General features: G+C 42.8%; 1 protein-coding gene across 1 annotated transcript; it reads right to left on the reverse strand.

Annotated features, from left to right (window-relative positions):
- Positions 1-793: 793 nt before the first annotated feature.
- On the reverse strand, positions 794-24,669 carry PWP2 (PWP2 small subunit processome component). Its single transcript, XM_035114750.2, has 21 exons — positions 24,518-24,669; positions 20,912-21,024; positions 20,381-20,475; positions 19,897-19,996; positions 18,915-19,058; positions 17,623-17,758; positions 16,505-16,734; positions 15,642-15,785; positions 15,278-15,348; positions 14,106-14,242; positions 13,173-13,321; positions 12,644-12,791; positions 11,136-11,286; positions 10,239-10,419; positions 6,740-6,887; positions 6,224-6,332; positions 5,185-5,250; positions 4,012-4,230; positions 3,326-3,476; positions 2,797-2,871; positions 794-1,839 (listed from the first exon to the last, which is right to left on the reverse strand). Exons 1-21 carry the CDS (start codon positions 24,533-24,535, stop codon positions 1,692-1,694), a joined length of 2,733 nt encoding a protein of 910 aa, XP_034970641.1. The 5' UTR covers positions 24,536-24,669; the 3' UTR covers positions 794-1,691.
- Between the last annotated feature and the right edge of the window lie 1,211 nt (positions 24,670-25,880).

Here is a 25,880-nt window from a genome sequence, read left to right on the forward strand (position 1 = left end):
AACTATTTTATAACCATGTAGTAAAATCAACCAGCAAAATGCTGGGTTTTGATTCAAGCATTTACAAACATTTCCCTTTAAACCAAAACCAAATTGCCCCCTTCAGTTAAGGGAGAGGAGGAGTGGGGAAAGATTCCCCCCCCCCCAAAAAAGGGATCTTTCTTGGGAGCAAACAGCATCAATGGGTACAGGAAACACAACACCCAATAACTCATTTGTTCTTTCATTCAACTGAAGTCCAATTCATACGACCCTTTTAAATGTTGATATGTGAACAACCGCTCACTAAATCTACACCCACCCAGTTGGCATTGTTGCTGCATCCTATAGTCAAGGTTAAAGATGTGATATAAGACATGTCATAGTGGAATAACTGCACAATCACTTCCCCCAGTTCTCATCCAGTTCACCAATCTCACCTGTTTCCAAGCACAATTCCAAGTGCTGGTGCTGACATCTAATGTGCTATGTGGCTTAGGATCCAAGTAGCTAAAGAAACAACTCTGCCCACAATAACCTGCCCAGGAGAAAGGTTTGAAAAACCTACTAAGGTTAAAATATGCAGCTATTTCTATCTGCTGTTTGGCATAACTGTTCTTATTGTATTTTTTCTTTGAAGAACCACTCTATACTATGGTGCATGATAGTATAGAGATCAATAAAAATAAATATTCCACACTCCCTACACCTAGCTAAAATCTTAGCAATCAACTAATAACACCAAAATACCATTTGGCAATAACATTGTTCACTGTATCCTGTGATACATGATTCACATTCAGGCTACAACAGCTGAGCATTTGCTGTTTAATGTAGGAGACCACATTATTACATACAACATTTTTCACATTGGAGTCAGGGTAATTTTCTAGTACTTCATAAAAGTAATTGCATGCCTTAATGCACTCCAGACAACCTGTGAAGCTATAAACATGCCTTTATTACTTGACCATATTCTCATGTTGGTATCTGTGAATACATCATTGATTATGAATAGCTGGAATCACTTGTGCATGGCCGGTTTCTAGAAATTGTCAACCAGTTATTTGGGACATACAATGAGCTGCTTCGTAAGAAATATTTGCCTAGATATTCATTCGGTTGATCTCAGATCCCACCAATCCTAGTATTTGTCTTTCCCCCATAAACAACTAATAGTTGAATTTTATATCAATGAAATTGTGCTAAAGGTCATTGGACCAGTTGCAATATGATTGCAGCACGTTTACACGTTTACCCTAAAGCCAGGGGGAAAGCCATGGCTGGGATCCACCCCCACTCACACTCCAATACTTCCATGCATGCCAGAAGGCTATGTTTTCTTCCTGTATTCTTGCAGGGTGCCACTCTGAATGACTTCCCATTCCAGAAATGGCTGTCAATGGAAGGAGGGAGCTTAAAAGTTCCTGTGCAGAAAAAGAAGTCAACTGGTGGCAGATGGATCCTGCCCCTCCTCCCAGGCATCTCAAATGTTTGATGGCATTGTCTTGCTTAAAATTTAGCAGTATCAATAATTTACATTTTAGAATGTAATTTACAGTTTTGAAACAGAAGACAAAAAGGAATAGCCTGCTTACTCTCAATCATGTTGCTGCATCACCTGTACAAAATATGCCTCTATGAGGGCTGCTCAGTTCTCAGTGAATACCACTGTTTAAATTACTTATGTATGAAAAAGCATTCTCAAAAGTTCATGCAAGTGCAGGCAATTCTTCCATGACAGAGTCATTATTGGAGTCTTGCAAATCTTCATTTTCAGACACTTCTGCTGTACGTTTCACACCCCTCTGTTGTGAAATGGCCATAATATATTTCATGTTATAACAGTTCCAGTCACAACTGTAGAGACAAAGACCATTGGGGGGGGGATTAGGTAGATTCAAAGCAGTGCATGTAAGAGCGTTCCTATGTTTATAAAAAGTAGCCAATAATCAGACCACTATCAGCAGCGTACTACTTGCATTGGTTCACACATGCCACACTCGTAGCTTAATTTCTCAAGGCAAACCTGAAAATGGCTTCAATGAAAAGTACGATGTTTGAGGCAATATGTCTGTGGATTTTAATTGATGATGCTTCATTGGCACACACAGCTAATTTACCACGATCTCTCTTACTAGCTGCTTCGTGCAAGATGCTCTAATGTTGAAATAACAAACCATCAGATCTAACATACATGGTGACTCTCTGGCCTGCCAGACTTTCCCCAAGCCCTTTCCCCACCCCAGCTTCAATTTCTCCATGCTCTTCTGCTGATCAGTGCAGACCAGTGAGGAAGGCCCATTTTTCATTCCCCACAAAGACACACCAGAAGGGTGGAATTAAGACAATGGGAAAGAAGACCTCTTCCTGAACTAATTGGAGCAGGTTAGCTATCGGGGGCTGTTTGTTAAGGGTATGAGATTATGAGTCTGGTATGTACTGTTTGTGTGTGTGAATGGGGAATGCATGTGTGTGTTCAAGGATGGAGTACAGGGCTGTCCCTACTCACCAGTAGTATGCAGCCCTCAACTACCCTCCCCGCCTCTGAAGGAATTCAGTGCTGGGAACGGGAGGGGTCCTTAAGGCAACAGGAAGAGGTCTGTGAGTGAATGGCAAGGCACTTGATAGAACAAAATCACACAAAGCTAGAAAATCCCAGGTAAAATTCTCCCCAATACAATGTGGGATGTTAGGTGGAAGGAAGGGGAAAGGGGAATTTCCATTAAGAAATGCTCAATATTCTAGCCAGAGTCATCTCTTTCTACAGGGAAGAGAAATTATTTGAAATAGAATGCAACTGAACAAAATACGCACAGTTTGGAAACGTCTTCAAAGTGACGCTGCATGCTCTTCTGAAGGAACTGAATGGTGGGCAGCAGTTTCTCTGACCTGCAAAAGCACACAAAAAAAACTTAACTCTTGGTTTGTAAAAAAATCATTCTGTACATTTTAAGAATAAAAAGGGCTAAATTCAAAACTAAATTCAAAACTTCAAAGTGTCAAAGAACTGAGACAGCTGTGAACGGTGACTTTCAATGAAACAACTACTACTTGCAGAAGTCTCTCTCACACACATACACAATATTGCTACAATTTAAGGTTCTGTCCACGGTGGTAGCTACCTGGCAATTAGGAATGTAGTTTTCAGCCCAATCACCTCAAAGGGATAAAACTGGTACAAATACCAATTTTGCTAATACAAATTCACAGTATATTTCATTTTCTAAAGCTAAGCAGTTCTGGGCCCAACCAGTTCTGATGGGAAACCATTCCAAATTTCTTAGATAAAGGCAGTATGTCTTATTCTCTCTCTTCCCACACCCTTATCCCCAAAGTCACTAACCTTGTTTTTAACTTGCATCCATGTAACATAAGCAACTTCTGAGTCCAGATTAGATAGAATTCCAAATGACGAGATGTCTCAAAGGAAGAGGCTAAAAAGTCTAGCATTTTTTCTATATATACTTCTGGAAGCATGGAGGAGATTACTTCAACTATGGTTTAAAAAATAATAAATTATTAGTTTAAATAACATGTGCAAAATCTTAAGCTTAAAAAAACAGTATATTCCACATCAGGCATCCCCAAACTGCGGCCCTCCAGATGTTTTGGCCTACAACTCCCATGATCCCTAGCTTACAGGACCAATGGTCAGGTATGATGGGAATTGTAGTCCACAACATCTGGAGGGCTGAAGTTTGGGGATGCCTGTTCCACATGATTCATCACTAAGCTTTCCAGTTTCAGGTTTTTTTATTTTAAAAAAAGATATCTCCAGGCAAAGGAAATCCAAATCAATGAGCTGCCATTCTGCATGATGCTATTCTTTCCCTATTTCCCCCTCTTTCTGTTCCTCTAATGGTCACTACTTGCATTCTTATGTCAAGCACCTGAGATCATTTGGGACTTCGTATACCTTCCCTTCTCCCTAGTATATAAGCAAACCAAGTATTGGAGACGTCTTAGAACCTCAGGAAATCTAGCTTTCTGCAACCACCACATTAGACTGGCAACAGAATTCCAGCTTACTTTCATTGTATGGAACCGTTTCTAGGACCTCCTGAATCAGTTTCTTCTCATTCAGTCGAAAAGACATGACAATCGCCTTGGTGTACTCCTTCTGAACCAGTACTTTACGAATACTGCTGGGGGTGATGTCAATTTCTAGGTCATATGGATCAAAGACCAGACTAGAGTCCAAAGAATAGATAAGAAGACCTTCTGTGGTCGTTGCTGCCCAGCTTCGTCCTACAAGAGAAATAGTGCTTGTGCTAGTTAAAATTGTTCAGGTCTGGAGGGAGGAATATTGGAAGATTATATTAAAGACAGCTTTTATAAACCACGATCTTGAAGAATAAATCGACAAACAACTTTATTCTTAAACTGTACTGGCTGGCAAAAAACATGTACTTTCCACCACAGACAGAAAATTCAACTAGTCAAATCAAAGTGCAAATAAGTGACTAATATTTAGTAATTATGATTAGTTATGCTGTTCTAGGGGTGAAGTAAGACAGCCATCTCATTCCAAAGCAAGTAATGGTGGGAACTGTAGTTTAATTCAATTCCCAGTTCCTTGAACAAACTACAGCTTCCATGACACTTTGGGGGAGCCCTCTGCTTTAAATGTGTGGTGTGACTCTAGCCTGCCCCTGTCGCTTCAGATCCTTGTTTCTTCAAGTTTCCTTCCCTACTCCTTCCTGCTGCAAATGAAAGGCAGAGGTCTGATTGGTTGCCTCTCAATGCTGGTGGCAAGAGAAGGATGCGCAAAACAGTATGTGAGGACTGTTAGGGGAAACGCTCAAGGCAGAGGCATAGCATGGGGAGGGCCAGGGGCGCATGATTTCGAGGGAGCACGAGCACACAGGGATCCCCACAGGTTTCATATAGGCATCAATTTTGCGTGGATACCTATTTGGACATTTGGAAGGCTTATTAACATATGTTTAATTTAAGATTTACTTACTAATGGTGGTCTATCATTAGTATTATTTGTATATGCCAGTTATCATTATTATTTTTTCTCTTCCCTCTTTCTCTTATTTCCTCTTTTTCCTTGTTCTTCTCATTAAATTTGCAAACAAACAAAGATATTAATAGCAATTTTTTAAAAAGACAGCCCCTTCATTTATTTTAAACCACCACACCCTGATCCTAAAAGCAGCAGCACCCCATTGCCAGCTCCGTTCTAAGAGCACCCACCGGTAGGAGAAAAGCGGAGGCAGGTCACTCTTATTTCTGGTTTAAAGGATCGAGAACTCATGTCACCTGAAACGAAGGAAAAGACAAATTCAGTTAACCTCTTGCATTAAGTATTAATTTTGCATGTTCCAACCATGAGAATCCAAGTTAGCAGTCAGTACGGCAAGTCAGTTGCACTAGCATTTGTAAAAATAAAAATAAATCAATACAGTATTCCTAAAAAGGTTCAAAACTGTTTGCCAAAGTAAAATGTTTAAACAGCATAGTAGAAACTACATTTCGGGCAGTATCCAACACTGAAAGCTTCACCCAACATACCTCCCTGCATGCAATGGAACTTCCTCTCACATGCCCACCAGTGCCCCCAACACACTCAAAATAAGTTTTTTTTTGAGGGCTGGGAAACCCCTGGAGCAGCTTTTGCTGATGCACCAGAAAAAGAGAGGCAATGAAAGTCCTGTTGCATGAGTGGAACTCTGCTTGCGCAGTGTTGGATACAACCCATTTCCTTCCGCATCACTGTCACTGAACAGTACAGATGGTTGCAATAATATCTAGGAATCTGCCTCTCCTTCTGATTGCAACGTTGGATGGGGCTGATGGGAGCGGAAACAGATTAAGACAGGTAAGCTGCAAGAGAACGCAGGCAATAGGGACAACTTCACAAAACAGGGCTGGATGTGAAAATGCTGGTGGCAACCACAGTGGAGGAGGCACCGAATCACTTCCCTGGAACCATCACGGAATGTGCAACTGATGGCTACATTGGCCTCAGCATTTTGAAATCTTAGCTTTCAAGTGCCCATTCTCACACACTCTTCAGGAGATGTCAAAAGAAGACAAAGTGCTATTAGCTGGACTCCCAGCTTTAAAAAAGGGTTTGATCACCACTTTAGCAAGCATAAACAAAAGGCTTGGTTTACGTGTTGTCACCCTTTCCATCCCTCCCCTACTCAGCAAGGAAGGTTCCTAGCTCACAGAGTACCTGGCACACACGAAACAGCAGATTAGCTGAAAATTGTGAAAGGGAAACAGATACCTCTTTTAACTCCCGGAAGAGGGATGGCAACATTATCATCATCCCCAGCTCCTTCATCTATTAATGCCATGCTACCAAATTCAGTCATCTTCCTGCGATCCAAGTACTCCTGTAAAATTTAAAAAAAACAACCACAACATTGCAACATTCTTCATGTAGAAGGCTCATGAATTCAGGTAAACTATTTGGAATTTCTATAATGTTTCAGACTATTTAAAGGGCTACAGCATTTGCTCAATCTCTAGCCCTCCAAATCCAGATGTGCCCATGTTTTCTGGATAAAAGTCAAGTACTAGAAAGACAACATTGATTCATACCAGAAATAGATTGGAATGTCATAACAAAATACTTTGCAGCACAGATTTGCATCACTTGGTCCAAAGACTGAATTCATTGACGGATTACAACTCAGGTTGCCACAGGGAAGCAGCAGCACAAACATACTTCTGTTTAATAGTGTTATATTGATCTTACCCAAACATACACAACAAATACGAAAAAAAATCAATCACCAACCTCCATTGCGTCCAAAGACAAGTTGCAAGATATTTCAAATTTCTTAATGAGCATCTGTTCCTTAACATGATAAATGCAAACAAACTTTGACTGCCCTCCTGCTAGAATACACTGCCCATCAGCTGAGTAACATAGAGTAGTAAAAGATCTGGGGAGGACAACAAAGACATGTTAGATTTATGTTATAAGTCAGTCCCTTCCACCAAGAGAGATATTCTGGTTATGCTGAAGATAGACGTCTGTTGTGCTAAGAGATTAGGTCCTCATTTCTCTACCGAACCATTCCAACCACAGCCATTTTAAAATCATTTTTTCATGAACTAAAGAGACTCAACACATAATAGAAAAAGCTCAGGATTGAAATAAACTAAACCATGTTGTGACAGCCTGCATACCATAGGGTTATTAAGTATAGTAGAGCCTTCTATTTTATTAGTGGGAGATTTAAAAAAAGAGAAAATACTTATATCGCCTGACATGTCCATCACTGTTTAAACATCTACCTGCAATAAGTTCTTTCTTTGCAAAAATTATCTGAATGAGTTATCTGAATACAGTCTTTAAAACATATGCCTGCCGTTCTCTTACTGCCTTTGACTGCTAACATGGTAAGAGTGGTGCTGAATGAGCTCTAACAAACTGCAAGGTTACCTTTCACACAGCAACAAGTAAAACCTAAGACTCTGACTACAAGTGGTAGCAGCTCATAGTTGATGGGAGCATTAAGTCACATGACCACATCTTAAGAAGTTATCAAAACCAGATACTAATAGAATCACATATGCACACTTTTATCTTTAAGGAGACACATTTAATTTGCAAAAAGTCAATAGGATGCACAAGAGAGCTTTCAAAGGCAGCAAGCTATGCACAAGCTTCCTACTTCTATATTAAAACTAGCCTAATAAAACTCAGGTTCACCAGATACAGAGGTAGTTAATTCCAACAATTATATTAAGTATCCCTAATTCAAAGGAAAAGAACTAGTCCTTCTTAGAGTAGGGTCACAAATGGGTTAGATGAGACTAGAGATCCCTCCCAACCCTGTGATCAAATAGTCAACCTACTTATGTAACAAGCGAAAGGAAAGCGTCAGTTGACGCTGACACAAAACCCCACACGTACAAGATAAAAAAGAATATAAGTTTCTTTTTCTTTTTTTAAATACATTTTATTCCGATTTTCCAAATTCAACAAATTAACAAAACCAATCTTTTATACAAAATCTTATATTCACATCTTTTACCTTGCTCCGCCGAGCTATGACTTCCCCCCCTCCCTTCATGCGGTTTTCTTGTTAATTCCCTTTTTTGCAGTTCCTTTTTTAACATATTGGTCAATTCGTAAGGTTTATTTTAATCCTGCGAGAGTTTTTAATGATCTACAGTTTTTCTCCATATAGTCCACATATTTACTCCAGTCCTTTTGAAACCTTGTCTCCCCCTGGTCACGAATCTTGCATGTCAATCTAGCAAGTTCAGCATAGTCCATCATTTTTATCTGCCACTCCACAATTGTAGGTAATTCCTGTAGTTTCCATTTTTGGGCTAACAAAGTCCTAGCCGCGGTTGTTGCATACATAAACAGTGTTTGATCTTCTTTTCTAATCTCTCCTCCTATTATTCCTAACAAAAATGCTTCTGGTTTTTTTGGGAAGGTATATCTAAACATCTTTTTCAATTCATTATATAAACTTTCCCAAAATCTTTTAACTTTTTCGCATGTCCACCACATATGATAAAATTCACCATCTTTCTCTTTACATTTCCAGCAACTTTTATCACTCATTCTATACATTTTAGCTAACTTAACTGGAGTTAAATACCATCTGTACATCATCTTATATACATTTTCTTTCAAGGCAGTACATGCTGTAAATCTTAAAGTTTGATTCCATAGTTTCAACCACGCATCATATTCAATATTATGCCCCAAATCTTTTGCCCATTTAATCATCACTTCTTTTGTCAACTCATCTTTTGTATACCACTCCAACAACAGATCATACATCTTTGTCAAAAGCTTTGTTTTGCCTTCTAGCACTTCTATTTGAAATTTGGATCTTTTATCCTCAAAACCTATTTTTCTATCTTCTTTAAGCACATCATTTATTTGATGGTATTCTATCCATCCTGTTAACACTCCTTTAATGTCCTCAAAAGGTTTTAAACTCCATCCTTTTTCAGTTTTCGTCAAGATTTCCTCATACGTGGCCCGCCTCTTTTCCATATTTACTTTCTTAACTGTTAATACCTCTGCTGGTGAGACCCACCAGGGTGTTTTAGTCTCTAACAGCCTTTTATTTCTTTCCCACACCTCGTACAGAGATCTTCTTATCACATGATTCGTAAACCCGGTATGTGATTTCTTTTTGTCATAACATAAATATGCATGCCATCCAAATCTATTGTTAAAACCTTCCAAATCTAACAAGTCCGTATTCTCTAGAGTTATCCATTCTTTTATCCAACAGATACAGGACGCTTCGTAATAAAGTCTCAAGTCTGGCAGGGCGAATCCACCTCTTTCTTTCTTATCTACCAAAATCTTATGTTTTATTCTAGGTTTTCTCCCCTGCCAGACAAATCTTGATAAAATCTTTTGCCACTCTTGGAATTGCCTCGTACCTTTAACCACAGGTATAGTTTGAAATAGGAATAACATCTTAGGTAATACATTCATTTTTATTGTTGCAATTCTTCCTAAGAATGACATTTTCATATTAGTCCATCTTTCCAGGTCTTTCTTTATTTCCTTCCATACTTGTTCGTAATTATCACTGTAAAGATTAATATTCTTTGCTGTCATCCATATTCCCAAATATTTTACCTTTTTAGCCACGTCGAGTCCATGTTTTAACTGTAATTCCTGTTTTTCTTCTTTCGACATATTCATTGCCATAACCTTGGTTTTTTGTCTATTTAATTTGAATCCTGCCAATTGACCAAATTTCTCCATTACTTCTATAGCTTCTGCAACACTTTCCTTTGGATTTTCCAATGTTAAAACTAAATCATCTGCGAAGGCTTTCACTTTAAATTGCTTTGCACCTACCTTAATACCTCTAATTGTAGATAGGTCTCTTAATCTGATCAATAATATTTCCAGGACCATGATGAACAATAACGGTGATAAAGGGCAACCCTGTCTAGTTCCTTTTGCGATTTCAAAATATTCTGTTAGGGTGTTATTAATTATCAATCTTGCCTTTTGCTCTGAATAGATCGCCTCGATCCCATTCACGAATGTATTCTTCCCAACCATTGATTCCAAATTCCTCTTCATGAATTGCCAAAAAGAATATAAGTTTCACCACCACCCCTCCTCTCCCCTTCTCTCCATCCCTGACCTTATATTGTACTCAACACTAATGTCTCATAACAAATGTTAACTGATCTGTAGAAAAGACTTTACAACCTGAATAAAGAGACAAGGCATGTACTTCTGTAAACCAAGAAAACCTTTTAATAAAAACTTGTTTTTTAAAAAGTCTACCTACTTCCCCTTAGCAGATTGTTTGGCGGTTATTTTGTCCAGCTCTTTTCTGCCCATCTGAAGGTCATGTCGCCCCACAATTGATCCAGTCTGCACAGCATTTTCATGGTCCCAGAAAGTGATCTGTCCATCCAAGGAAGCAACTGCAAGTTCATTGCCATCCGGACGAAAAGCAACAGCAAGCACTGGAAAAGAGAAGGGAGCAAAATCAAAGCCACGCCTTCCTGTATGTACATTTTGGCCACATTGTCCTCAGTTGTTAAAAAACACACAGAGATAGACTCAGATTCAGAATTTCCAGAAATCACACATGAACACGCACTCTCAACACATAACATATCCATCGTCACAAAGACTATATATAATGCTGCGCTGTATAAAGTTGTGCTAAAACATAACCGTTTATCCTGGCATTATTTTCATTTCTGAACCTTTGGCAGTTTACATTTTAAAGCAAGTACTGCTGATACCTGCTGTACTGAGTTGGTTGGTTTTTAATGTAAATGTATCTATATTGCCAAGCTTTTATGCAATGGAGATTCAATGACTTCATTTACACATTTTAATATGAATCTTATAATGCTTGCTCATTGACTGTTTCTCATCTGATCCTTCAGTTTGTTATTATAGTATTTATTGCAGTTTATGGTGCACTGCACGTTTTTCAACCTGCCCTGGGATTGGGCAACAAAGAAGGGAGAGACAGAAATGCTTCAAGTAAATATAAGTAAACACAGATATACTACTTGACAAATTAAGTTCCATTCGTGTGGAAAAAGCTGCATTACATGCAAGCTTTCTTCCCAGAACCTAGGACCAATTGAAGCTTTAACCAGCCACCCAACATCACAGGGAGAACATAGCTACCTGCATTCGCACAAGAGATTTCCAAGGGACTCACCATCCGAGTTCAGTGCCAGTGTTTCCTTGGTCCTCCAGCTATCCAGCATATCCCACAACCTGACTGTCTTATCCCAAGAGGCACTTGCTAGGACGCACTTGACGGGATTAAAACACAGGCTACTGATGGGGCCTTCATGACCAGCTAAGACCTAATGGAGATAAGCCAATTAGATTTCTTTTCTACATGTTGGTTTACACAGGATCTCATACAGGAAAAAAAATAATCCACAGATGGAACTATATGCATACAAAATGGTTCAAAAGTTGCACATCAGATATTTCATTACCGGGTTGCAATTCCCAACATTTAAAGTTACTATAGTATATGACTTTGGGGCCACATTTAAAATTGGCAAAGCACATGAACAGATCCTTTAAATGCACCACCAAATCAGAGCAAGGATCCAGGATCACAAGCACTAGGACTTCCAATAGTGCAACACTAGAACAATCACTGTTGTTGTTGACAGCTGTGGATCAGCATTGCGAGACATAACTATTTGGCAGCAGATATCATTGCCAGATGCAGCACGGCAGCACACACAAAACAGCTAACATATACACCCTTGTGCAAATTAATTGAAACAAAGCATGTTTTCTATCTTACTCATAATCCTGTACTCAAAACAAACACAAAAAGTTGATCATTATGGTGTTGGAAGCCTGCAGCCAATAGAAGGAATGATGCGCTCGCCACAATATACTGAGGTTCTACGAAAGAGTGCTATTCCAGAGCTGGAAAAGAGGTATTCTGACGGTACTGGGATATTGCAGCAGGACCTAGCCCCCTGTCACACATTGAAAGTGGGGAAGAAATTCATGACAGAGCAGCAAATACGGGGACTTGATTGGCCAGGGAATTCCCCGGACATAAATCCCATTGAGAATTTGTGGGCTATATGCAAGTGTCACCTCCGTGCTGTAGGCGGTACGACTATGGAGAAGCTCATTCATGCGCTGATTCAAGTGTGGTACAGGGGTCCGAAATTCAACAGTGACTGTTTGAAACTATAGTAGACTCCATGCCAAACCATGTTCAAATGCTGCTTAAAAATAGCGGTGGTCATATCCGTTACTAATGTATGTAAATGTGAGTTTTGTACAATAAACTACATTGTTTGTTTCAATTAATTTGCACAAAGGTGTATGGATACAGCCTTATAATGAATTATCGTAAGGGGAGTGAAAATGATAGGCAGACCTCTCCACTTGCTCTACAAAGGATTCTGTTGAAGCTATGAAGACACAAGGAACACCAAGTGGTCACAGCTGTGCCGATCAATAGGATTAGATGTTAGAAGCTGAATTTAGATGCAAAAACTGCACATTAGCTAGTAAGATAAATTAAAGATGTGCCTATTTTTAATCACGCTCAACTCATTCAAGTTCAATTACTGTTTTAAATCCTGCAAATATATATATGGTTTCTGCTCTAAGGACGGAGCCAGCCTCAATTAAAAGCAGTTTCAAAAGGGGTTGAGACAACCAAAACAAAATGTTTCTTACATCTAAGAGTCGCCCACTCTGCACTGACCACACAAATACTTCAAAAGAGTCCTGAGAACCAGCTGAAACAATCTCGCCACTGGAGTCCACAGCCAAGCAAGAGAACTGTGTTGGTCGTGGGGAAGTGAAGGTGCGGAAATTGCGGTACCTGTTTAAAACATGCAGAAATGTGATTTAAGGGGAAACTTTGGTGCCTGTATGCTATTCTAGGTAAAAGTCCCTCAGTGGTATCACAAAAAGTGATGGAATATCCCAAGTGAACAATTGATTAGCTTTTAAAAATTACATTTATACAACCAAAGCCTAGGCAATGGAGAAGGCTAGGCTTTGGTTGTTTCTGAAACTGGGCACAATTTTTCTGTTGTATGCTTTCAAATTATGAAATGCTCACATGACACAATGGCACAAGAGCAGTGTAACCAAACAACATTCTAGATATTAATTAGAAATATTCCCTCTAAATTCTCTGGTTTTCCACTCCAAGCTCAGGGAAGAGAGAATTTAGCTAGGGGGTAAAAGAATAATTTACCTGTGCAGATCAAAAGCTCGAACTGTCCCATCTAGGGAAGCACTGAGAATGACATATCCTGAAGTGGTAAAAGTTACGGCAGATATACTGCTTGTATGTTCTGTAAAGGTTACGAAGCAGAAACCACTGCTGGTGTTCCACACCTTCACCTGAAAATAAAACAGAAAATACTTCAGTAAGCTTCAGAAATACTGTATTCCTTTTCTGGGACTAACACAGTATTAAGATTCAAGTCACTGAAAACACATTCCAGCACACCACACTTGGCAGAGCTAAACTTCCAGGGAAGTTAAGCAAGCCATTCAAAATCACACATGCAGAAGCCAAAGGAGGACATGAATTTATCATTTTGCTGTCAGCTGGAAACCTTACTGACAACATGATCTGGCTAGACATTACGAGTCACTACAGCGAACCAAGAATGTGGTCAACTTCCATGTTACACAGCTTTGCTACTGCTCCAAATACACACTAATGTTTTTTTCTTAAAAACAATGCAAGCATCACCCATAGCAAACAGGAGTGACAACATATCCAAAATAAATCAAGGTTCCTAGCTTCTAGGAACTTTTAAGAGCTCCTATCTTAGTACAGTGGTACCTCAGTTTACAAACAGTCCCATTTACTAACGCCTCCGTTTACGAACGCCGCAGACCCGGAAGTGTTTACATCCGGGTTCCGCGGCGTCGGATGCGCAGACGCGATCCGCACAGTGCACATGGGCGCAGAAACACTCTATCGGCTCTTCGCGCACATGCAGAAGCATGCCTTCGGGGAGCGAATGCCTCCGTTTACGAACGCCTCCGTGGAACGGATCGCGTTTGTAAACTGAGGTTCCACTGTATCTTTAAAGTGTATGTCCAGAAATTGCAAATTTTAGAGAGTTACAAACTCCCTCCCCTAGCTAAATTCAATAACATGCGGCAGACTTACTTTCCCATCATCTCCGCCAGTGACTAAGTACTGCCCATCTGGAGAATATGCAAGAGAAACCATGCTGTTGAAATGGCCTTGCTGCTTTAGCACATAGGACTCGCTCTGCCATTCCCAAACCAGAAGCTGCCCCAGACCTGTAAGGATAATGACAAGTAGTTCAGACTCAAATACAACTATTCAATCTATACATTTTCCTGCAGCACCAATACATAGAATACACCAACACAGACAAAGCTAAGTCTGTAAATTGCAGTTAATGAGTTCAGAAATACGGTGGGTGTAAGAACTGCACCAATCAAGATTCAAGACTGACCAAACTGGATTAGCATTTCACTGCTCTCAAGGTTCTACTGGATACTTATTTTTTTACACAAGCTTGTGCTTGCCATATTCACAAGGACAAGGGGGTGCATGAACCGGCAACACAACACACATTGCCGTCACCAAGCCTTTTTAGCCTGGAAAAGAGGATATCTCTAAAAGGCTGCCACATGGAAGATGGAGGAAGCTTGTTTTCTCCTGCTTCAGAGGCTAGGGCCGAAACCAATGTATTCAAGTAAGAAGAAAGGAGATTCTGACTAAGCCTGCTATTGTTCGTGATTTCATAACCCAGCTTGATAAAGAAATGGGTCCAACCTCCCTAATTTTGCCTGGATGCGATAACTTTCCAAAGTCTCTAAAGGAGCAATCATATGCAAAGAAGCTGGTGTAGGTTAAGACAGCATGAAGTTAAACCTGATCCAAACACTGTCCAACAGTGGGGCTGCTGCTCTGCCTGAGCATAGCAAGCCTTTCAAGGTGTATTCTATGGCAGGTCGGGTAGCCAAACTGAATGGGCTCAGGATCCAGCCTAAGTCAGAGAGAGGGCTCTGGTCCTGCCCCTGCCATGACCTTTTTGGGGAACTGACACCAGCTTGGCTTACCAGCTTCACCTCACCTGGCTGAACCTCAACTGAGCAAGGATAAGCAAGTTATGCTATGGTGTCTTCAACAGAGTCAGCATTGGGGACTTAACACTAGCAGAGCTGAAGATTTAAGCTTCTCATCCCGGCGGCCCCCAATTTATATCTAAAGGAATTTCCACGGGTGAAGTATGTCAAAGGGTTCGCTCAACATAACTGATTGTATAAACAGGCCCTCATTCAACTGTGTGTCTTATAGTTACGCACCTGCACACCCAAAAGCAATCCAGTCACCAGTACTGTTGACAGAAACAGATGCGATCCTTTGGTCCGAAATGCTAAGTAGCAAAAAGAAAGAAAGAAACTGCTTAAAGTGAAGCTAAGCATTTGGGTGCCATGCTAAAATTCCAGACAGATATAAAATAATGCATTAATAAGTCGGAAGAACCTGTAATTGAAGAAAGGACATTAATAACAGTATCATTTGGCAGGAAGTTACAATCAGCCAAGATTTTGCAATACAGGCCCCTTCTGTCCAAGCTTATAAAGCAGAAATTGCTTTTAAAGAAAAAGAAAAGATTTGTTCTTTCTAGAACTACATTTCTCTATAATAAGCAATATCCATACTTACCTTAAAGAATGGATGAGATTGAATTCTGGAAGTTCATGGAGGTGAAAAATTCCAGATGCGAAGCCAGTGACTAGTAAGTGGATTTTCTTGTGGTAAGCTGCAGCTGTCAAGGTGTTAAAATCACCTTCTTTGTTGAAAAAGTATCTGAGAAAAAAAATTGAACATACGTTTAACGCAGGACATATTTACCACTCAATTAATTTCATAATACACCAGCAAAAGACCAATGGTACTCTGACATTTTGGACGTGAGGTAAAAACAAGTAAAGAAAGGTAGCAATCTCTTAAAAATCCAAGCAATGTCCAACCCGCCACCTGCCACTTTAAAAAAAAATTTAAAAGGTGCTATAAAAAAGTCAAAGGAAGAAACCATGTTGTGGTTTACCACCAGCAGTAGCTTGCACCTGCCCATGCACTGTCAGGCACAGTGGGGACTCGGCAGCAGAGCCATGCCTGCCCCAACTGGTTAACCAGTGAATCAGGGGACAGAATTGCTCGGTATGGCATTTTTCTGCTCCCCCTCCAACATCTCCACTTCAGATCCTGCCACACTGATAGGGTAAGTCTGAAGGGGAAGTCTGAGCCTTTTTCTTATTAACTGGGTGCTTGTTAAGGCAGTGTTGTCCACCCTAAGTGTATTCAGTTGAACATGCCTGGAGATCGTGGTGTGGGAAATCTTCACACTTTAGAAGGTTAGAATGCCATAATCCTAAGCAATAGTCATGCCTGCCGCACATTCATAGTGTGACAGTGAGGCAGTCTAATGGAATTGTTTTGTTTTCATATACACTGGCTTTGACTACATGACCAAGCTCCTCCTGACTGCAATATATTCCTCCTTTTCTCTCTGGAAGATCACTTACTTGGCAGCACATGAGTATTTTACTTTCTTTGCCTTCTCTTTTTTCTTATGTGTGCTGGCTTTCCCATGGACCTCTTTGCCCTTCTGTGCTTCCATCAACTCTTCATCTAGGCCTTCTGCCAATTCTGCCTTGTCTTCAGTTTGATCTTTGGGGGGTCTAGCTTTCAAACCATCTAGTTCTGTATCGCACTGCCAGACACACAAAGCCCCATCTCTGCTGACAGTGTACAACTGGAACAGCAAAACATAATGGTTACCATCATTGCACAACTGAAATGAGCCTTAAGCAGATGAGCTAAGCAAACCTTTGATGTCACTACGCTCAACTGAGAGTCGAAAGGATACTTAGCTCAAAGGACTGCAATTCTCTAGGAATAAAATGTTATCTCATGAAACTGTAAAACAGAATCTTGAAAGCTACTTGACTTACAAGGAAGAAAATGACCACAGATCAGAGAAAGAGCATCTCCCTTGCAACACAGTCATGCAGATCCCCAATTCAATCCCTCATGTCTCCAGATAGAGCTGTGAAAAGCTCCTGTCTGAAAGCCTGGAAACTCACTACCAGTCAGTATAGACAAGACTGAGCCCGATAGATTAATAATTAGATTCAGTATAAGCCAGCTTCCTGTGTACCTAATTACAAAGACATTATCTTTCAATTTGAACTTATTTGAGAGAAAGCAAGCTTGGATGTGAGATGTCTAATAAGCTGAATTTTTAGACCAAATATAAAGCCTTGTTGGGATCCTACTTATTTTTATCTTACATTTATTGTACACTTTTGAGCTCTGCTGTGTACATACTTTCTAAATATATACATTCATTAACTGCCAATCTCCAAAATCCGTAACAGGCCCCTTCTGGACTTAGAAATATGGGAACATAATGTATCTGAGGTGCTGATTGCTAGCTTATTTCTGTTCTGGGCATGTTTTTAAAGAACTGCCACTGCCCCCCAGATAAGCAATCTGCAGAAGACCCCTACAGTATGTAAACACCTCGATGAAAGTAGACTATACACAGCCTTTCATTGACTTGTGCCATATAGTTATCCAAAAGCAAAGTACACTAACCATAAAAACCAATGCAATATATATATATATATGAGGTACATACATCTAGACTGTTTCCTTCAAAAAAGCAGGCAACAATTGCATCCTTATGACCTCCCAATGCATAATAAATCAGATTGGCCCATCGCTCTGCTCCAAACACCCACGTTGACATATCTTTGCTGCCTACTGCAAAACATCTAGAATAAAAGAATAGTGGTTAGAACATCTCAAAAACTACATCATAGTGGATAAGTCAACAAGCAATTTATACTGCTCAACTCTCTAATGACAGTGAGATGCCTTTGGAAAGATAGCAAGGAATGAAGAGACAGATATGGATCCAAAGGTTCTCTGCCATTGGAAGGAAATCATGGGATTCCAAACCACAGTTCCCAGTTCCCACCATTTGAGTGGATAGTCTCTCCAATTTAAACTGGGAAAAGTCATTCAGTCGATCCCTTACTGCTATTGGCCAATGTGTGTACACGTGGATATACGAAACACAGGCAATTGAAACAGATCAGTGGACACTTAATGATATTAGGAACTGATTTAAGTAAACTTTTATATACAGTGCAGAGAAATACATTACATTTATTTGAATGATGAGAAAATTAAGGAGTCATTTTAAAAAAATATTTCAACAACCCTTTTTAAAAGAATGGAATAATCGTATGGAACGATAGACATGATTGCATTACAAATCTTAAGTTGGATTCAGAGATCCATGAGAGGATTTCTGTTCAATAAATGGGATGCTTCCAGGTCTAATTCACAGAAGAGTGGGGAAGGCGATTTTCATTGGTCCCTCTCTTCTTCTACAATACTATGCACATATACACCCCACCTACTCTGGAGGGTTGGGGAACCTCTGGAACAGTGTCAGAAGTGGCAGCAGAGAACTGTAGGAGGAACGGATTAAAAAGAGTGTCCTTATTTCTATTCAGGGAAACTTGGGCTTGACTGCACCACCTTCTGTATAGAAAAATAATCTTTCCGTTTGCAGACAGGTTCTGCTGGACCCAACCCCCTATGTTAACTTTAATAAAAAACCATTTATTAACTCAGGAGTTAATAAAATCTCTATTAATGAATGAAAAATGTGGACAATGAAGAATCCTGAAACAATAACCTGAACTTTTAGCATTACTGTTAAGGGAATTTATGAGGTGAAGCACTTCCTGAATACACTCTCCTAAAAACAGCAATGCAAGATTTTCTTTTCTTTTCTTTGCAATGCAAGATTTTCAAATGTATCAGCAGATACAATCAACCCAAGTCGCATTGGCTTTCAATGTATTTGCTCATTTTCTATGTTGTCTTGGTACACATATTGCATATATTAAAACTTACTTAGAATCATCTGTCCAATCAATGCATGTTGTTTCGTCATATGCACCATAATAAGTTGTGTCAAGGACAAACGCATTAAATTCTCGCTTTTTGCCTGGGGCGTGGTACATCAGAGCAACCTTATCCTTCGTGACCACAAATTTCCTGTTTAACATAATATGAAAAATGGACTTAACATACATAATTATTCAGGAGAAAAATAAAAATGAACAAGATGAACCCACGCCCATGTATTCAGATAATGCAGTAAAAATGTGCAGGTTTCTGAGGTTTATAAATCTATACACATACATAAGCGAAAGTCTGTATTTACAGCTAGATAGTTATTTGTAATTATTTTGTCATCAGACACTTTTGTACAAGAAGCATATTGATTTTGGGTGCAGGCCCGTCCTAGCCATAGAGGCTAGTGGCGCGGAGAACCACGGCGCCGGGCGCTGGAGGGCGCTGGAAGGGCACCAAGTGAGTGCAGGGTTCCAGCGATCTGGCCAGGACTGCACTCCTTCTCCGAGGACTCCGCGCTGCGCCTCCTTCTCGTTTCCCCAGCTCTGGGTTCCGCTCAGTCGAGCTTCACCACCAGCGTGCACACAGCGCCCAAGCAGCTCTTGCTGGTCCCACGGTGCGCGCGCTCGTGGCGAAGCTCGACTGAGCAGAACCCAGCGCAAGAAGGAGGCACAGCGCGGAGTCCTCGGAGGTGGCCTCCCGCTGCTGCCACGGTCCGCTTGGCACTCCCAGGCCCTTGGAGAGGCTCTGGAGGGAGGCGCTGGAGGGACCTAGCGCCAGGGCGCTGGATGGGCTTAAGACGGCCCTGTTTGGGTGTATAAAGGTGATCCAGTAAAAAAGGTCATGTTTCCTGCTGTGTCTATTACTTCCCAACTCCTATGATAAGCATAATTCAATTCAACAACAACTGGTACTACTATCACTAATACACACACACACACAAAAAGAAATAAACACAAAACCAGGATGTTTCTCTTACTTTCCATTTGGGGAAAAGCAGACACTATGCACAGGTTTCTGAAAATGGAACTGATGAATCACAGATTTACTGATCAAGCTGACAAGTAAGGCAGCCCCCTCTGTTGGAAAAAGAACAAATAGACTGAGCATCATTTATATTCGACCCAATTTCAAACTCAAATTTCTAAATGAAATAAAAGTCAAGTTATTCAAGGGACTATAATAAAAGCAAACAACATTTTTGCCTTGATTTAGAACATAATAATAATAATAACAATAATAGTAATAGTAATAGTAATAATAATATTTGTATCCCGCCCTCCCCAGCCAAAGCCGGGCTCAGAGCGGCTAACATTATATAAATTGGACAATATGCATAATACAAGATACAAGATATAAAAGATAAGTTATACTTAAAATGAATCTAACTGTAACTTATATTTCTGTTAAAAATTCGTGATACTGAATGAATTCTTTTTCATTATATTAAAAATCAAAAATACCTTCATCAACTAATATAGCAAGATTTCCATCTGGAGAGAGTCCCACACATGCGACATTGTACTGGGTTGCCAGCGGTAATGTTTCAGACTTGTTACTGGGAGAGAAGAGGTTGAAAGGATCAATAAAACATCAAAACAGTGACGGAACTGCATGCAAAATGCTAATCTGTTATATACCTCTGCCCAATCCAGGAAGTGTGAAATGCACATAGAAATACATTTCTGCACACAATGCCATGTTTCTCAGGCCAGATTTCCTATATGTCATCCCACATGTATGAAGGGGAGTGGAGAATAATAGCTACAATACATCCTTCCCAGTGTGAATACAGTGTACTATTCACTAGCCCATTTTATAATTTTGATGATGCATCACATTCTTTCACTATAGCGGAACAACAGAAGAGCCCCAGAAACAGACCCAAGTAGCCCTTTTAACAGTCTGTGTTTTATGCAGAGGCTCAATACCTCTAGTGATCATTTACTCTTTGAGAAAGCTCATTTATATAAACAATGAAAGAAGATGCGTACTTTTTCAAGTCAAAGACAGTAATTCTGTTTCCCACAGGACTAATCAGAGAGTTCCCATCTGGAGTGAAATTCAGGTTTCCATGTCGGTAGACTGTACCCAGCAAGTTGGAGAACTGAAAAAAGACAGAAGTGAAGTAAATGCTGTCTTAACCAGAAAACTGAGAAGTACTATATAGGTAGGTAGCCGTGTTGGTCTGACACAGTCGAAATAAATTAAAAAACTGTCCAGTAGCACCTTAGAGACCAACTAAGTTTGTTCTGGGTATAGGCTTTCGTGTGCATACACACTTCTTCGGATACACTGAAGAATGTATCTGAAGAAAGTGTGCATGTACACGAAAGCTTATACCCAGAACAAACTTAGTTGGTCTCTAAGGTGCTACTGGACAAATTTTTTATATAAATACATACCGTGTTTCTCATATTTTAAGGCATCCCCAAAAAATAAGCCATGACAGGATTTCTAAGGGTTGGTGAAAAATAAGACATACCCCGAAAATAAGCCATGTCGTGTAGCCCCGACCGAGCGAGAGGCGAAGGCGCGGGACCCAGCAGGATCTCCCTGCCTGCTTCCCCGAGCCGTCGCGCATCGGGGGACAGAGCCGAAGATCGGCGGGCGCTCCTTGCTGGGCTTGACAAGCCCGGGAAACAGCGCCCGCCGATCTTCGGACCTGTGCTGTGTGACAGGCAGGGGTGGGGGGAAGCGGAGATCGTTCTCCGCTCTCCCCCCACCCCCGCCTGTCACCAAAGATCGGCGGGCGCTCCTTGCTGGGCTTGACAAGCCCGGCAAACAGCGCCCGCCGATCTTCGGACCTGTCCTGTGTGACAGGCGGAGGTGGGGGGGGAAGCGGAGATCGTTCTCCGCTCTCCCCCCACCCCCGCCTGTCACCAAAGATCGGCGGGCGCTGTTTGCTGGGCTTGACAAGCCCGGCAAACAGCGCCCGCCGATCTTCGGACCTGTCCTGTGTGACAGGCGGGGGTGGGGGGGGGAAGCGGAGATCGTTCTCCGCTCTCCCCCCACCCCCCGCCTGTCACCAAAGATCAGCGGGCGCTCCTTGCTGGGCTTGACAAGCCCGGCAAACAGCGCCCGCCGATCTTCGGACCTGTCCTGTGTGACAGGCGGGGGTGGGGGGGGAAGCGGAGATCGTTCTCCGCTCTCCCCCCACCCCCGCCTGTCACCAAAGATCGGCGGGCGCTCCTTGCTGGGCTTGACAAGCCCGGCAAACAGCGCCCGCCGATCTTCGGACCTGTCCTGTGTGACAGGCGGGGGTGGGGGGGAAGCGGAGATCGTGCTCCGCTCTCCCCCCACCCCCGCCTGTCACCAAAGATCGGCGGGCGCTGTTTGCTGGGCTTGACAAGCCCGGCAAACAGCGCCCGCCGATCTTCGGACCTGTCCTGTGTGACAGGCGGGGGTGGGGGGGGAAGCGGAGATCGTTCTCCGCTCTCCCCCCACCCCCCGCCTGTCACCAAAGATCGGCGGGCGCTCCTTGCTGGGCTTGACAAGCCCGGCAAACAGCGCCCGCCGATCTTCGGACCTGTCCTGTGTGACAGGCGGGGGTGGGGGGGAAGCGGAGATCGTTCTCCGCTCTCCCCCCACCCCCGCCTGTCACCAAAGATCGGCGGGCGCTCCTTGCTGGGCTTGACAAGCCCGGCAAACAGCGCCCGCCGATCTTCGGACCTGTCCTGTGTGACAGGCGGGGGTGGGGGGGAAGCGGAGATCGTTCTCCGCTCTCCCCCCACCCCCGCCTGTCACCAAAGATCGGCGGGCGCTGTTTGCTGGGCTTGACAAGCCCGGCAAACAGCGCCCGCCGATCTTCAGACCTGTCCTGTGTGACAGGCGGGGGTGGGGGGGGAAGCGGAGATCGTTCTCCGCTCTCCCCCCACCCCCGCCTGTCACCAAAGATCGGCGGGCGCTGTTTGCTGGGCTTGACAAGCCCGGCAAACAGCGCCCGCCGATCTTCGGACCTGTCCTGTGTGACAGGCGGGGGTGGGGGGGGAAGCGGAGATCGTTCTCCGCTCTCCCCCCACCCCCCGCCTGTCACCAAAGATCGGCGGGCGCTCCTTGCTGGGCTTGACAAGCCCGGCAAACAGCGCCCGCCGATCTTCGGACCTGTCCTGTGTGACAGGCGGGGGTGGGGGGGAGCGGAGATCGTTCTCCGCTCTCCCCCCACCCCCGCCTGTCACCAAAGATCGGCGGGCGCTCCTTGCTGGGCTTGACAAGCCCGGCAAACAGCGCCCGCCGATCTTCGGACCTGTCCTGTGTGACAGGCGGGGGTGGGGGGGAAGCGGAGATCGTTCTCCGCTCTCCCCCCACCCCCGCCTGTCACCAAAGATCGGCGGGCGCTGTTTGCTGGGCTTGACAAGCCCGGCAAACAGCGCCCGCCGATCTTCAGACCTGTCCTGTGTGACAGGCGGGGGTGGGGGGGGAAGCGGAGATCGTTCTCCGCTCTCCCCCCACCCCCGCCTGTCACCAAAGATCGGCGGGCGCTCCTTGCTGGGCTTGACAAGCCCGGCAAACAGCGCCCGCCGATCTTCGGACCTGTCCTGTGTGACAGGCGGGGGTGGGGGGGAAGCGGAGATCGTTCTCCGCTCTCCGCCCACCCCCGCCTGTCACCAAAGATCGGCGGGCGCTGTTTGCTGGGCTTGACAAGCCCGGCAAACAGCGCCCGCGTGCACTTTATTAAAAAATAAGACATCCCTCAAAAATAAGCCATGTCGTGTTTTTTTGAAGAAAAAATTAATATAAGACATGACTTATAATATGAGAAACACGGTATGAAGTTTCAAATAGTACAAACAAGTGAGAGGATAAATTAAGAGGATATAGTGCAGAAGCAGCCAATGTGGGGCCTTCCAGATGTTGTTGGCCTCCCATCAGCCCTTGACCAAGGATCATGAAAGTTGCAGTCCAACATCATCTGGAGAGCACAACATTGGCTACCTGAATAGCGAAAGAAGAGTATTTGACTTGCAGTCAACTCATTCCCCCAACCACAGGGAGGATGAGCACACATATCAAGTAGGAGGAAAAGACGGGAGTTTTGCAAGGAGAAAAGGCAGCTAGGGGAGAGAAAAGATGGTGCAAATAGAAGTCAACATTAATGTTCAATTTCAACATTTTGTGGCATGCCAAGTACCAGAGTCAGCTACTTAAGCAACACATAAGCCGTAAAACAGCACATTTTGCGTGCATTTGCCAGATTATGAGCAAATGAGGATAGTCGGCAGTGGCGGTGGCCGGCAGAAGAGTTCCTGTCTTCTAAGAGAATTAAAGCTCGTGTGGAGGGGCTGGACATGCTACTCGAGCAATTTGGCAAGAGAACGATTAAAAGGAGCGACAGGAAGGGGAAAGGACGACAGGGATCACATACTCTCCAACATTTCTCCAGTGAAAACAGGGGCATCCTAAGGAAAAGTGGGACATTCCGAGGTCAAATCAGAAACCTTATCTAAATCAGAGACGCCCCTGGGAAACAGGGACACTTGGAAGGTCTGGGATCAAGAAACAGACAGAGACGGGCTCCTCTTGCCAGACCAAGGGCTCCCTAAGCTCCGAGGACCCCCCCCCCGCCAGAAAGAACGAAGCCTCCCGCCCTGTAAGCAAACCTTGTAAGCGAACTTCATCCCCGCGCAGATTCCGGCACCCAGTCAGCGAACACATGGGCAGCACGAGTCGGCCGGAAGAGCCTCTTCGTTTTGCTTCCGGGTTCAGAACATTTCCAGGGCGACTGATCTGGTCGCTTTCTCTGCCGGCTCCTGTTGCGTCACTCCGGGGGGAACCGGAAGCTCCCGGGGACTCGCACTTTGCGTTCCGAGCAACATTCCTCCCCTCCGTATAATTTGGGCAGGAGGGGAGCAGCGAGGTGCAGCTCATTTAAAAGCTGCTTTTTTGAGCACTTTCTCGAGTGCATGCCTCGAGCCGTTATTTATTATGTTATTTATTAAACATTCTTTTTTTTCCATACAAGGAGGGTGCTTATTTCCTTCTTACGCTTTTATAGCGGCAGGGCAGCGGAAGCAAAACCTGTGTTATGGCTGCAAGCTGTAAAAAGTAAAGTGGGCTTAAAATGCAAAAGCGCACACGTGGCTCAGGTTTACTGTTTTCCATCAGGATTGGCACGTGGTCTTTTGCTTTCATTTCAACGTGTCAGAAATGTAGCAGCTGTGAGGATGAGGTAGACTAGAGATTGGGAGAGGTGTCATTTTGTGGCTCACAACTTAATGCATGTGGTCATCCGAAGGGGATAAACCACTAAATCCGATGTCTAAAATTATCCAGCTGCCCCCTGCAGAAAGAGAGCGAGCGCTCTACTGCGTGCTGCGGGACTTTTATAAAGTCAAGAGCTCAGATTTTGACTGCGGGTAGCAGAGCCAGACTAAGACATATTGCTGGCTGAAGCCGAGCAGCAAACGGCACTTGCTCACCCGCAACCGCAAGCATGACATCTACTACGGTACTTGCGAAGTTATTTTGGCATCTGAAACCTTGCCCGTCCCGAAACCCCACGGAGAACCTCAGCTTCCCTGTCAGTAAACATACAAGTTTTTTTTAAAAAAACCTAGCAAATTTCTATCTTTCCATGACATCCAAAATAAGCTGCTTCACTCTTGCCTATTAGTAGTCAACCCTGGAGAGGATAGCATCGCACAGTCATTTGGCATGGGCACCAAAGCCTACCGTATTACACCCTCTCCCTTAAGGAGATGGTGCACACTCTATTTTAGCCCTTTTTAAACACAAAGGGTAATTTTCAAAATTTATACCAATATAGAGGTTGGTCCTGTGCAAAGTGTCATAATGATTGATACCTACATACATAATTTTATTTGTATGCTGCCTTTCCATGCTAAAACCATGCTCAAGGTGGCTTAAAATTAAAAAAGTATATAACAAAAATAGTAACAAAGAATAAATAAGACACATCAAAAAGTACACAACTAAAGAAAACAGTTTACACATTAAAGCATA

Source organism: Zootoca vivipara, chromosome 4 (assembly GCF_965207765.1).
Source record: "Zootoca vivipara chromosome 4, rZooViv2.hap1.1, whole genome shotgun sequence".
Lineage (NCBI taxonomy): Eukaryota > Metazoa > Chordata > Lepidosauria > Squamata > Lacertidae > Zootoca > Zootoca vivipara.

Excerpts from the sequence above, each read along its gene's own strand:
- PWP2 (XM_035114750.2), bottom strand. Across the intron at positions 13,322-14,105 it reads CTGGCGGAGATGATGGGAAA|GTGAAGGTGTGGAACACCAG; the intron begins GTAAGTCTGCCG and ends TTTTATTTTCAG. Across the intron at positions 6,333-6,739 it reads TGTCTTTGGACGCAATGGAG|GAGTACTTGGATCGCAGGAA; the intron begins GTTGGTGATTGA and ends TAAATTTTACAG.